Source organism: Alosa pseudoharengus, unplaced genomic scaffold (assembly GCF_046254945.1).
Source record: "Alosa pseudoharengus isolate Yale_2024_CS ecotype anadromous, Long Island Sound unplaced genomic scaffold, YU_APseudo_1.1 YU_APseudo_1.1_scf_13, whole genome shotgun sequence".
NCBI classification, from domain to species: domain Eukaryota; kingdom Metazoa; phylum Chordata; class Actinopteri; order Clupeiformes; family Clupeidae; genus Alosa; species Alosa pseudoharengus.
The window spans coordinates 19,433,968-19,448,967 of NW_027468598.1; the positions used below are offsets into that span (position 1 = coordinate 19,433,968).

The window sequence follows — 15,000 nt, forward strand, 5'->3', positions numbered from 1 at the left end:
CTCGGGCCTCTCCGTGCCGGCTCATTCCGCGCTGATCCGGCGATGATTCCCGTCTCCGGCATGGTAATTAGCTCCGTGCCTCAGCTCTCCGCTCCACTCCCGACCACGTCGGAGATTACGACTCCTGACGGCAGGACGCTCTCGTCTCCTCTCCTCCGCTCCCGCTCGTCTCCGAGACGCCCCAAGATGCCTTGGAAGCGCTAGGGAGGAAGAACCTGCCTTCTCTATTCCCTTTCATCAAAAAACCTTGTTGACAAAGCCCATTATGGGCGAGAACGCATCAAACGCGACAGGCGAGCTGAACGCCGCGCGGCATCGCCTCAGATTTGCGTCAGCCATCATCTTCAATCTCCCCCTTTGTCGGCGGAGAGCAGAGCAATTTTGTCAGCGAGCTTCGCTTTGCCTTTTCTTCTGTTTTCTCTGACTTGTAAATAATGATAGACTCGACTTTCTTCCATCCTATGGCTTTCTCTCTGCTTGTGCCTGTCGATGATCTGAGCGGTGTGATGTGTTTTTGTTTTGGTGTCACATCGCTTGTAATCGCCATGCCCTTCTCTCTTGTCATGCGGGTCCTCTTATGCACTGATGCATTGTGGGAAGGCCAGCGGCGTAGTTGCATATTTTTCCGCACCCGAGAATTGAATGGGACTATAAAATGCACGACACCTGTGAGACTATAAGCACCACAGGTGTCGCGTGTGTGTTATAGTCTCATTCAATTCTCAGGTAAGGAAATGTACCATGCTGGCGGTGACAGTCAGCCCACATGAAACAGTGTGGAACAGGTGTCGTAGGGGATCTCAGTGTGGCACACACACACACACACACACACACACACACACACACACACATCTGCTCACACAAGCCCATTCTCATGCTCACTCATTCACATGCACACACACACACACACACATACATAAATAAGCTCACACACAATTAAGCATACCGGACGTGCATAGCTGGATGTGCATGCGTGACCTACTCATGAAAGGGAATGGGCCAGGGTGGTGTAGACGTGACAGATTTACAGATTGTGACAACTGGAGAAAGAGAGAGAGAGAGGGAGAGAGAGTGAGGGAGGGAAGAGGGATGGGAGGGGGAGGAGAAGTGAGGAGAGGAGAGGAAAGGGGGATGACAAACACTAACAAACGCAGCACCCAGAGACCCCCAGACAATAGGGCTGGACCCTCCCCAGTGGTTTCCCTTTTCACCACCCACCCATACACACACATAAACTAAAACAAACACACACACACACACATACACACACACACACACATAAACTAAAACACACACACACACACACACATACACCACACACACACACACACACACACACACACACACACACACACACACACACACACACACAGACACACACATACATACAGACACACACACACACACAAACCCACACCCATACACATGCACACATACACACACACACACACATGGAGTGCAGTCACCTGGATTATGGTCTCTCATTCATGGCCATACAGCTGTGAGTGTGGCCTCTTCAGGACAGCCGACTGCCCTTCTCCATAACGCTGCTCTCTTAAGCACTCATTTACGCCAGCAGAGACGCTTCCTCTCTCCCCTCAGCAGCTCTTTACAGAGGACAAAAACTCAGTGTGTGTGTGTGTGTGTGTGTGTGTGTGTGTGTGTGTGTGTGTGGTTTGTTCATGTTCATGCTTGCTGTGTATGGATGAGCAGTGAAATTAGTTTGCGCATGTTCATACCTGCACTGTGTGTTTATGAGACAGAGAGTGTGTCATTTGTTTTATTTCTGTGTGTGTGTATGTGTGTGTCTCTCTCTCTCTCTCTCTCTCTCTCTCTCTCTCTCTCTCTCTCTCTCTCTGTGTGTGTGTGTGTGTGTGTTTGATGTCTGTGTGTGGCTCTGTCTGTGGTCTGACCATAGCTGGCACTGCTGCCCTGCAGGAACGGAGCGTCCTGCCTTTGAATCTCCCTTCAAACACAGACGTGCTAAAGCACTTTAATGTCGATAGGAAGGCAGCCAGCGCGTTCCCCTCCATCGTAATTAGAACAGAGACAATTATACCTCAAAGTGTCCCCCCCTTTCCCTCTGCCTCAGTTCTCCTGTCTGATACTCCACGCGAAGAGCTCCAGGGAGGGAGACGAGGTGCAGGCACTGGCAGCCGCCAGAGGGGAACTGACACGCACAATGGTGCTGGTGCCATGGCCGATTTATTTTCTCGCTCAGTTTGTTATGTTTTTCATAAATGTAGAACTCGAGCATTTTAATGGTGGTGGTTTGTACTTGACCTGTAGAACTGCCTACCCACCCACACAGCCCTGGGTGCTGTTTTACCCTTTAGCAGGATGAGCAACTGCTGATGGAGTGAAGTACGGGGCTTACTGTAACGGCGCCTTAAGTGGTTTTGGATAAAACTTTAGAATTGAGAATTGAGGAATGGATGGTGGGTTCATGACAAAATCCCATGCTTATTTGTACTGTAAACAGGAACAGCGAGTTGTGGACTGGATACATGTACAGGCTAGGCACTACACTTGTGTTGTAAAGACCTAATTACTTTGATGGTTGAAAGGTAATGTGTGCCACTGGATTCTGGAAAGTTAAAGAGACTCTTTATGTGCATGTGTGTGTGTGTGTATGTGTGTGTGTGTGTGTGTGTGTGTGTGTGTGTGTGTGTGTGTGTGTGTGTGTGTGTGTGTGCGCACGTGTGTGTGTGTATTAGTGTGTGTGTGTGTGTATTAGTGTGTGTGTGTGTGTGTGTATTAGTGTGTGTGTTTCCACGTGTGTCTATGTGTGTGTGACCTGACTCTTACACTAGCCTCAGACTAATTAGAGTAACATGCCGTGTATGTGTGCTGTGCTTGCAGGGGGAAATAAGCTGAAGAACCAGCAGTTTCGCCTCAACTGGGCCTGGATCTCCCTGGAGAAGGAGCACTACGTGGTGGACGAGGAGGCCAAGGTCCTGGAGGTGGTGCTGAGAAGAAGGGGCTTCCTGGGGGAGACGTCCTTCGTCAGTGAGTCGAGCAGTTCTCACCTCACCACCAAGTCACACCACTAGGGAACGACACATAAAATCAAATCAAAATAAAATAAAATCACACAGTGTAATAAAAGATACATCATATCATCATATGCCATTCAGATTTCTGAACCTGCAGAAATTCAAATACAAGCAAACACCCACGTAAACTCTGCCGTGTCAGCTTGGCTAATACATGGTTTGTAAGCCTTGGCATTGATTTACAATGTGAATAAGGGGGAAATATTGCTATCTTTAAAATTTTTAATTCTGGGAGATTGTTTATATAAGTGTTTGTAAATATTGTTTTTTGATGCCGTAATGGGAGTCGTTTAGAGATGATGATTTTTATTCCCAGGACATCCTGACCTAGACTGGCTCTCTACCATGAGGAGGGTTCTACTTTCTCATGGCACGCTTCCATGCCAGTATAAACAACCGCTACAGCAGACCTCACGGCTCAGGGTTCTGACCGGAATTTTTGGCGCCTGGCTCTTCCTCTTGCTATTTTGCAGTGTCACTTTCCACTTTTTTTAGGAATAGTGTTCCATACACACATTGCCACACACACACACACACACACACACACACACACACACACACACACACACACACACACACTAATGCACCTATGCTTGATCTTCTCATTCTGCGTTTTGCTTTGTGCAGCCTGCGACTGTTCATGTTCAAGTCTGACATTTAAGTTCAGCCGTCTCTTCTCTCGGGGGAGAGAACAAAGTTCATGGTGCTAAGTGTCTGGGTCTCACTGCCAGACTGTCTCCAGGCAAAGAGCAGAGCTGACAAAGGTGTTCATCTTTTCACATCTAAAATATGTGCATTTCAAATGCATCTGAAGTCATTGTGCAAATGCAGTGTTAAACCTGATGCTGTCTTTGAGAATTTGCTCCTCTCACCTTGTCCCTCCCTGCATAATGGCACATCAGGGTGCTGATAGTGACAGACTGAAGCCTCCTCGTCAGGTAGATAGAGCTTCACTCTGGGCCACATTGGTTATCAGAGAACCTCTTTGGAGGAACTGCTCTTTCGCAAGAGAGGGTCAGACTTCAGAGAACCGAGGGTGAGGGGAAGGTGATCTAATGCACTTGCCCACAGAGAACAGGTTTCTCTGTACCATCAAACACCTTTGGGGTGAACTACTGTAGAAGAGAGACTACAATCCAGGCCTTCCTGTCCAACATCAGTGCTTGACCTCACAAATGCTCTTCTGAACGAATGGGCAAAAGATTGCAGATATTCTAAAATCTTGGGGAAATTCTTCCCAAAAGAGTAGAAGATGTTACAGCTGCAAAGAGGGGACCAACTCCATACGAATACCTATGGATTCAGAACGAGATGTCTTTGAAGTTCTTATGGGTGTGATGTCAGGCTTTCAATTCTTCTGTCTGTATAGTGTACAGCTCCTTTATTCACTTTATTCCAGTTTAGATTTTTATGAGACCTGGCGTGAACTGAATGTTTTTTTCTGTTTGAACAGGGTGCTTTTCACTACTGAAATAGGTTGACTGCACACTGCAGTGCAAGCTATGTTTATACATTTATGTTCATGACTGCATTAGCTGAAATATGTATGCTCAATCAGAATATAAATAAGTCATCAGTAGAGACTTATTATGTTCTTTAGTTTTCCATTGATTGTGATAGCATCTCACCCTTCTAAAGCATAACAAGGCCAGTATTGCCATGTGTGCCGTATGTACACTCTGAATATGTTGAATATGTGCACACTGCATATTGAAGACTGGCTTGCCCTTCAACATCAGAACAGTGGGACAGAGAACCCTGCCATGCGGTTACTGTGCATTCTGTTGCTTTGTGAGGGTGAACTGAAGGCTGAACATGTGGTGAGCACCCCCCCCCCAACCCACACACACACACACACTTTCTCCATAAGCTCTGACCTCCGGCATGACCAGTGAAGGTCATGAGAGAGAATCAGGCTCACCTTGGGAGCATCCCAGATAGCGATCGACCCTGACACTATAGCCCCTTTATGTGGAGATCAGGGGCCAGTTCTGCCCCAGACTAAACCTCTGTGTCGGGATCAGACTGCTGGAGTCCTCCCTGTTTGCAGGGTGACCTTAGACATGATGAGGGTTGGGGGGGGGGGCATAGAAAAAGAGAGAGAGAGCCTGATTACGACCCCACAAGAACAAAGAGCTCACAGACAGGCGTGTGTGTGCACAGCCGGCTGGGCAGGGCCCGGGACCAAGCTGAGCCGTGCCTGGCTATCTGGCATTAGCGCTCGCGCGGCGCAGTGCTAGCTAACGCTCGTCTGATAAGAGACTTGGAAGGACGTGAAAGCTGAAGCCTCCACCCCCAGCCGAGCGAGCACGAGGACGTTTTTACCCTGTCCCCACACCCTGCTGAAATGCCGATGAAAAGCAGCCATGACTAAAGTCGAAAAAAAAGGGGGGAAAAGAGAGAAGAGAGAAATAAAGGGAAGATAGACGTTTTCTAGAATATTTTTGGTGGCCCATTTTGTGCGCGCGGCAGGTAGCAGCTGGGAGAGAGGCGGGTGGGAGGCAGAAAGAGGCTCCACCCCACTGAGAGGGAGACGGGGACTGAACGGCGGCGCACGCAGGCCTCCACCCGACATATGCCCTTTGAAGGCATGGGGTCTGGAGCTCCATTGAGCTAATTCGATTCCATTCAATTTGGTTCTCTTTACAGAGGAAAAAACTCAATTTGTGTGTGTGTGTGTATGTGTGTTGGGGATGGTATCAGTGGGAATTTTTTTCCTTCTCCTCCATACTTTTTTTGCCTCTGTTCTGCTAAATCAAAGCCCTCCTGCTTTTTCCTTCATTTTCTTCAAAGAAAGAAGTTTTGGCTCCTATCCTCCTCCTCCTTTCTCTTCTCTCTCCATTACTCTCTCTCTCTCTCTCGCTCTCTCTTAGCACATCCAATCCCCCCATCACTCCATGTCAACCCCCTACTCTATGCTGGGAGAAGTTCCCAAAGTAGCTCCGTAACGAGGGCGGCTCCCCAGGTTTTCAGTGGTCCTCCCCTTCTCCACTCCTCCAGTCCTCCAGTCCTCCACTCCTCCAGTCCTCCACTCCTCCAGTCCTCCACTCCTCCACCCTGCTTATTCCTGTTTATTCATCTCCACTTTGCCCTCCACCCCCCATAACTGACCCATGTGACTGGCAAGATGCGCACAGTAATGTTTTATTTACTGGTGCCCTCCTGCTGAGTGTGCTCTGTGTGTGTGAGTCTCTGTGTGTATGTGTGTGTGTATTGGTTTCATGCTGGTGCAATCTCCATTCCCTTCCCCAAACAGGTACCCCCACCACCACCCACTACCAAAACAGAAGTGTGGGCACAACACACGCCCTCCTTATCAAAAAACCCTGCAGGGTATCCAAAAAGGCGTAGGTGGTGGTTCCTCCTACTCTTCTTCAGGAAGAGGGGTGGATGGGGTGTGGGTGGGAAGGGGGGAGGGGGTTGGGTTTGAGAAGAATCAGGTCAGAGCTGATTGGGTGCCACCACCCACGGACACCCTGTTGACTGACGGCAAGGCTAATATCTTTGGCTGTCGGGGCACGTTGTCAACTCGCGGTCGTTGTCACTGCCTAATAGGAAGCCAGGGCCTCTCCTTCTGGGACACGGCGAGCGAATCAGAGGGTGCCATTGCAGTGCAGTTGCATCACATGTGGGGGTTTTTCACTGCTAAAACAGTTAGCATCTCCGGTCGTGGATTCTACTCCAAAAAGCACAGCCCTCATTTATATTTGAAAATACACTTTCCTTTGATGTGGATTGGTCTGTCCAAAGTAATTAGTGGCTACATTGGCATTAGCTCGATGCTAAATGGTGAAAGTGGACTGATTTCTGAAGGCATATTAAAAAACAAACAGACATAAAATATTAGCGCCTACGGAGTCCTCCACCTCTACGCTTTGCCCTCGGGATGGGAAGCAACATCATCGTGTGTAAATGTTTTAATAGCACACTTACTCAGTGAATCATACCCTGTTGTCCAGATGCCTCTAGAAAGGAGATCAAAATATTTGCCTCATCTTCTTTCATCTCTCTCCTCAGGCATTGGCACTAAGGACGGCACAGCGAAGAGAGACAAGGACTTCCGGGGCAAGGCCCAGAAGCAGGTACAGTTTAACCCAGGGCAGACCACCGCCACTTGGAAGGTGCGCATCCTGAGTGACAACGAGTACGAGCAGTCGGAGACCTTCCAGATTGTTCTGTCCGAGCCGGTCATGGGCGCTCTGGAGTTCCCTGAGGTGGCCACTGTGGAGATTGTCGACCCAGGCGACGGTGAGCACCTGTTCTCTATTAAACAACCCTTCCAGCAGTCCTTCAAAAAGACAGTTCATGAGAGCCCATGTCCATTTTATTAGCCTTTTATGCTCTAAAATCCAGATGACCAATGAGGGAAACCCCACTCACCTACTGGATATTACTGGAAATAAAAACTAGCTGTCAAAACGGTATCAAATTTGAGGAGAATATTACTTCAAGCCACATAGTCATTACTATCTCCCAGTGGCAATCTCCTTAATATTGCTCCGTCAGCAGTCACGGGCCAAGTGTGGCAAGGAATTACTGCATTGGTTTTCCACAGCTTTTTTTATGGTCCGTTATATTTTATTGTCGCGCTTGAACTGGCTGGTGGCCGGTGGGCAGGTGCTAATATTTTATTTACAGACTGCACCCAGTTTGGACAGGGCAGCATTACGTAAAGTCTAAAACAGAAGCTGCTCCTATCCATGCTCTGCCAGCATATACAACAACAGAAAATAACAACTCACAAACAGAGGGGGAAAGGGTCAAATGTAAAGCTTCTGTCCACAACAACAAGTTGGAGTTGGGATGTGAGATGTCAGGCTGTGTTCTGGCCTGGCTGAGTGTGAGCTCTCACCCCCCCTGCCCCGCACTGCCCCCATCCCCTTCCTCCCATTCCTCCATGTGGGGCTTGTTAGTGGGGGCTGTCTGTAAGAGTGTGTGCCTCCCTCACACCCTCAGCTCCAGTTCCAGCACCAGACCCTGCATGGCCTGCACACTGGACTGCATCTTAATCATAGCATGAAATCCTCATCAGTCACAACACACACACACACACACACACACACACACATACACATACACACACACACACACGCACACACGCACACACGCACACACACACAGACACACATAGCAGAGCGGCGGTTCCGTCGACTAGCAGCCAGGCGCCAGCAGAGAGTCCAGGGGCCAGCACATGCTATCTGTCTGTCTGCCTGTTTCTCTGTCTGTCTGCCTGCCTTCCTGTCTGTCTGTCTGAGTAACTGTCTGTCTGTCTGTCTTTCTGTCTGTCTGTACAAGATGTCAGCTTGTCTGTCTCTGTTTATTTCCATATGTGTTTTTGTTTCCTTCTTGTCTGTCTGACAGTGAACACGTGTTCTTTTCTTCTGGTTTTCTGTTTACTCTGCTTCACCATTCACTCTTTATAGATCATACTTTCTCGAAATTATCATCAGCGAAAAACAATCACTAATTCAATAGATTTTTGAGATCCCATATGCTTGTAAAGTGTTTGGCTGTAATTGTATCGTGTTTGATTTTACAAAAATGAACAGAAGAGGGAAAGAATCCAAGTTTGCAGTAGAGTAATAGAAATGTTCATAAAAAAAGGGTCCATATAAGATTTGAAGGAGGGGTAGGCATGGAAGTATATAGTAAGTGCTTGTTATACTCTAGTACAGTGGTTCTTAAACTTTTTGTCTGGCGACCCCACAAAATAGTATGGCGAGGTCTGGCGACCCCACTTACCCCAAACCCATTCTAAGTCCTTACTCAAATACCCCCCTCAAACGTTAACAACTAAATCAAGCAAAAACTAGAAAGCAAAGTCATTTGTTTTATTTACTCCATATGAACAAGAACCGAGAAAACCAAACCACGATTAAACAAGTGTAGGCTGCCGCCATATCAGATCAGAGCGATATGTGCTAGCGCGCGCGCACACACACATACACATGCAGCATTAGGCCTACAACGTTACATTAATTATATTTATGGCGATAACAATAACAGTATTTTTTATTTCCCTTTTCTGGTTTACTATCTTTAACAATTTCAATGGGAAGGGTGGGCATGCTTCCGTGAACATAGCAAGTTAATTCTAGGAGGAATGCTGCATACGGCGACACAGAGATTTTCCTCCACGGTGCTGAGCCGACATCTGTATTTTGAGATGTCGTTTCATTTTGACAGGTTTTAAGCTCTCATTCGCCAGAACATCGCCGCAAATCACACATTGTGGGTGGTCGAGGTTATCTTTAACTTGGCAAGTGAATGCATATTTCAGAAATTCTTTCTGATAAAGCCGATCGTGCCGTTTGTTCTTTTTTATTCTCACCGGCCTGTAGACTTGTCCCATCTGAGGATCACGGATGAGTAGACGCACTGGTAGATGGCACTTCCGAGCTTTTGTTAATTTTTTAAGCAGCCACCTGTCCATTTTGGCTAGTAGGCTACCTATGTCTTTTGTTTTGTTTTACTTAAAATAGCAAACTCTAAAATAGAGTTTGCATAGTGGGAGCAGATAGTTACATTGTTTCTATCAGCGGACCAGTAGCCCATAGACTGAACCAGATCTCGTTGAAAGACGAAAACATTTCTCTCTCTTCTCTTAACTGCGTGTAAATAAGAAAAAGGCAGAAAAGGCCAATATAATTTTCCTTTGTTTCACCTAATAATAATTTCAGACTGAATACAGAAAATAATTGGCGACCCCATGGAAGTTTTTGGCGACCCCTAGTTTAAGAATCACTGCTCTAGTAAGACAAACAAGTTTGACACTCTCAGAATTGACATATTCACACATGTACAAAATATAGATCGACAGAGCTGAGAAATTACACAGGTGTGAATCTAGTCTTAGAAACAACAGGAATATCCCCTGAGAAATCATATGTTGCTAAAAATTGTCTGTTTTTAGGAAGAAAATTCATATTTTGTGGCAGTCCTGCTGTTTACAGAATAATCACATCACCAAATGTCATACAAGCAGGATTTTTGTCGCTTAATAAATTGTTATGAAGTTGTACACCCCAGGGGGGGCAAATCAAAGGAATGTCAGGCACAGTGTCTCTGATGCTACATGAAAGCCTGTCTTAGAACTGACAGGTTAGCGTAACACACTCAGACCTAAGACTGCTGAGATACTGCATTTAGTCATTAAGGAGGCAACCAAGTAAATCTCAGCTGTCATAAAATACCTCAGTAAATGCAAAACCCTCTCAGTAATAAAATGCAGTGTTTTTACACAAACACATATACACACATGCAGACACATACAAAAAAGGTGTCTTGCGCATGCACACAAACACAAACACTCACTCTATCTCTCTCTCTCACACACACACACACACACACACACACACACACACACACACACACACACACACTCACACTCTCTCTAACACACACGCACACACACACAAACAGGGTTAAGAAAATCGGAAGAAGGAATATAGAAAGAAACAAGGAGTGGAGTGAGATAAGGATATAGGCTGAATAGAAAACAGTAAGCAGAGAACCTAACAGTAAAACCTCTCTACACATGCAATGCATATACTGTGGGCATGTTGTCAATTGGTACTGTATAGTGCATGAATATAAAGCACCTAGTGTTTTTTGTGTCATGCGAGATGGCAGTGCAGTGAAGCAGGAATGGATTGCAGAGGGGAATAGATGGCAACCTACAGCAGTGCCATTAAGATGCCAGCTTAGCCTCGCAAACTCCTGAGCTGTTGTCCTGCTTGTTTCTCAGTCCATAATTGGTGCTGAGAGACCCCCTCAGGGGCTTAGCTGAAAGCTGAAGCTGAGAGTAGGATAGGAGGGGGAGTGTGTGTGTGTGTGTGTGTGTGTGTGTGTGTGTGTGTGCGCGCGTGTGTGTGTGTGTGTGTGTGTGTGTGTGTGTACTGTATGTGTGTGTGTGTATGTGCATGCGTGCATGTGTGTGTGTATGTGTGCGTGTGTGTGCGTGTGTATGTTCGTGTGTATGTGCGTGTGTGTCTAAGGGAGGATAATGTGTAAGGCTTGCACTGGGAGGCTGACACCTCGTTTATGTGTCAGAGAGGCAGGGCAGCCTGAGAGCGAGAGAGAGAGAGAGAGAGAGAGAGAGAGAGAGAGAGAGAGCAGAGCTCAGGGATCACAAGTGCCTGCCGGTACTCAGCTCCTGGACGCCCAGCTCTGCAGCCGTGCCAGCCTGCCCTGGAGAAGACAGGAGAGGAGAGGAGAGAAGAGGGGGATAAGAGTAGAGAGTAGAGGAGAGGGTAGGAAAGGGGGAAGAGAGGAGGGGGATAGAAGTGGAGAGGAGAGGGCAGGGGGAAGAGAGGAGAGGGGGAGAGCATAGGGGAGAGAGGAGGAGGACAAGGGAGGGAAGGGGAAGAGAACCTGTCTTCTCTGTTTACTTTCTTAGTGTGGACAAGTCTAACTGCCAAAGACAGAGAATGAGGGGGGAGGGGTGGAGAGAGAGAGAGAGAGAGAGAGAGAGAGAAAGGATATAGGAGAGGGAGAAAGGAGAGGATAAGAGAGAAAGATGTGAAAGGAAGAGAGGTTGAGCGAAGATTAAACAAGGCTTGATAAAGAGTGGGAGAGAGGAGATAGAGATAGAGAGAGGAAGAGATGAAGGGGGAATAAGGGACGAGAAACAGGAAGAAAAAAAATGAGGGGGAGGTTAGATGAGAAACCACAAGTAACCAAATGAAAGGAAAACATTTAAACACAATTATGCACACACTTCATGTGTGTGTGTGTGTGTGTAAAATGGCTGATCAGCAGGAGACGTGGCTTCCACATCTGAATCATTCATGACATTTGCGATGTCTCTCTGTCTCTCTCTCTGTTCTCTCTCTCTCGTTCGGCGTGACTCACAAACCAAACGGAAGATTAAACGCATCTTTAGTCCAGTCCGTTCCTCACTCAGGGCCTTGGGGGCATTTGTTAGTTTTTCCTATCGCACCGACACACACGCAGTGACACCTCACCGTCCGTCGTCCCCTTCCGCACCTCACACACACAATTCTCTCTCCCTCCTTTTTTCCCTCGTTCTCCACTGCGAGGGACCCACATCGCTTTTCGCCTTCAGGGTTGGAGGCGTTGTTTCTCTGTGAGCTCTGATGGCGATTATCGGTGTGCCTGTGCCGGGGCTGAGTGCAGTCCGATAAGCCAGGAAACAGGCGGACAGTTTGATCAAAGGTTATGCATGCACAACAGGAGGAGAGGGGGAGAGAGGGGGGGTGATGGGGTGGACAAAGGTGGGCAACGTATCGGAAAGGCCTCGCTCCTTATTAGTCCCACGGAGTCACTCTCAGGATGTATTATTCTTCACACTCTCTCCATCTTGAGCGTAATGTTGTTTCTGTCTGGAAATCGTAGCCATTTCCATGCAAATTGAAGGAGTTTTGTCTGTACCTTTGAAATATCTGAGACAAAATGCCCAATTTCATAGCATGGTTTCATGCTTTGTCAGACACAAAAGCGTCTTCTAAACCGCACTTATTTTTACCTTCACCTTTACATTTCTGTCTGCACTTTTCTGTGTTTGTACATTTCTATATCTGTACATTTCTGTGCTGTCTGGGTATAGAGTATATCCTCTTTATTTTCTCTTAACACTGATATCCACTCTACACCTGGACCAATAAAGGTCCTCTCTAATACGACACATCCCAGCCACCAGCCTGGCCCATCGAAGCTGCGGTAACTTTTCCCCTGTGTTGGCATGAAGAGGAATGATGGTTGGTGTCTCTGTTCACCCCTCTCCTGCAGAGTCCACCGTGTTCATCCCCTCGGACACCTACACCATAGAGGAGGACATCGGAGAGCTGCTCATCCCCGTCAGGCGCAGCGGAGACGTCAGCCAGGAGCTCATGGTCCTCTGCTTCACCCAGCAAGGTGTGTGTGTGTGTGTGTGTGTGTGTGTGTGTGTGTGTGTGTGTGTGTGTGTGTGTGTGTGTGTGTGTGTGTGTGTGTGTGTGTGTGTGTGTGTGTGCAACAGAGACAGTGAGAGAGGGTGTGTATGTGTTTGTGTGTGTTTATTCCAGTGACTGTGGTGCAGTATGTTGATGAAGGGCTCTGTACAGTAAAAGTTTGCTCTCAGATATACATTTAATCCCCAAATAAAATAAAATAATGATAAATAATGTACACATTATTTTAAATAGAACATTGTATATAAATAATGTACATTATTGCGTGCATATAATGCTATACATAATACACTATCATATAATTTATTAATAATGTCATTTTTGTCATGGCCTACATACACATCCACAGCTCACCAGCATGTAGAGACCACAGCACTGTCCATATTATTTCTCTGAGACCATATGTGATGTCCGGCTCTGCTGTGTTTCTCTGTGTTCAGCGACGGCCACGGGTACGGTGCCAACGACCGTGCTCTCTTACTCCGACTACATCTCGAGGTCGGAAGAGCACAACAGCATGGTGCGCTTCGACAAGGACGAGACGGAAAAGCCGTGCCGTGTGGTCATCATCGACGACTCGCTCTACGAGCCCGAGGAGAGCTTCAACGTGACCCTCAGCATGCCCATGGGCGGCCGCCTGGACTCCGAGTTCCCCTCCGCCCGGGTGACCATCCTGCCCGACATGGATGACGGTAAGGCCTCTGGGCTTGACCTTTGACCTCGGCTGACCTTTGACCTTATTTTGACCCTTCCCAGGCAAATAGTAAGAAATGCCTGCCCCATGCAGTCAACAACTGTCCTGAGTCTACACAGTGCAGGGTGGGCCACAGGTGGTTGAAATGACCTCAGAATTGCATTCATGACCACTTACCTGAACTTACTCTACTAATCCAAGTCTCGAAAACAGTGATTTTGTATATGTGGCTCCTACAATCCTTCAAGCGCTCTGTGGCAACTAGTCCATCCCTGACAATGCATGTACAGTAAGAGGGTGTTTACTTATTGACAGTTCAGAGAGGGAGGCACAGAGGATTGTTAAAGATGAACTTGACCATTGACCATTGAGGGCTTAGGGCTCCCTGTCTGTATTTTAAACTGCCCTCTATCTGACTCAATGAGAAGAAGGTGATAGGTGGCGAGGAGATGAGGTGTATCATGGGACAAGGTCACTGGAGAACAGAGAGATGCAGTTAGCATAGGTCGCTAGGTAGGATGTTATGTGTGCCAAAACCTAATCAGGTGGAAAATAACATCAGGTAGAACTTTTAAGTTAGAAATACATCTTTTTTTGGGTATGAATCGTTGTCTGAATGACAAATAGGATATTTAGGCGAGACGCTTCATCCCAAAGCCGGGGGTTATTGTGCTGTCAAGGTCTACTGCAATGCGGGAATGAACCCTGAATTCATATGAGAGATTTGTATTGAAGAAAAATGTGTGTGTTGGAAAAGGGGGTCTTTAAAAAGTGATTTGTGAGGCATGAAAACCAAAAGAGAAAACGCACACACTCTGTTGTAGGGCACACACACACACACACACACACACACACACACACACACACACACACACACACACAAACACACACACAATTGCAGACACACCCACACACACTCCTCAGGCATCATTTGAATTAGTGTACTATTCTACAAATGAAGTGGCTGGTGTGTTATGGTTGTTGTTTTTTAATTGTGCTACTGACGGCCTCATGGGATTTAGAGATTCATTAGACGCACATCAGAAAGTACAAAGTTGAAAGGTCTAGTCGATGTTTTCACACTGTGCAGACATAGTCTCTTTGTAAGAAAATGCAAAAGGGCTAAAAAGTACAGTATGTGTTTGGCACATTTGAAAGTTTGTGTGTGTGTTTGTGTGTGTGTGTGTGTGCACTCATAGTTGAAGGTGTGTGTTTTGTAGTGCCTGTGGGGGTAGCCCATATCGCCCATCTCCAGGGTGTGTCTGGAGGCTGGAGGTGATTCTCTGGCATATCTCCTCTCCCCATGCCTCTTTGTTTAACACCACCTCCAGGGCTTGCC

General features: G+C 47.1%; 1 protein-coding gene across 1 annotated transcript in view; it reads left to right on the forward strand.

The window, feature by feature from the left end:
- LOC143121795 (FRAS1-related extracellular matrix protein 2-like) overlaps nucleotides 1-15,000 on the forward strand; it is an 81,488-nt gene that overhangs the window by 36,438 nt on the left and 30,050 nt on the right. Inside the window, exons 3-6 of the mRNA XM_076282391.1 lie at nucleotides 2,863-3,009; nucleotides 7,074-7,304; nucleotides 12,807-12,932; nucleotides 13,408-13,659. Coding sequence (XP_076138506.1) covers nucleotides 2,863-3,009; nucleotides 7,074-7,304; nucleotides 12,807-12,932; nucleotides 13,408-13,659 — 756 coding nt within the window. The remainder of the gene's footprint in view (nucleotides 1-2,862; nucleotides 3,010-7,073; nucleotides 7,305-12,806; nucleotides 12,933-13,407; nucleotides 13,660-15,000) is intronic.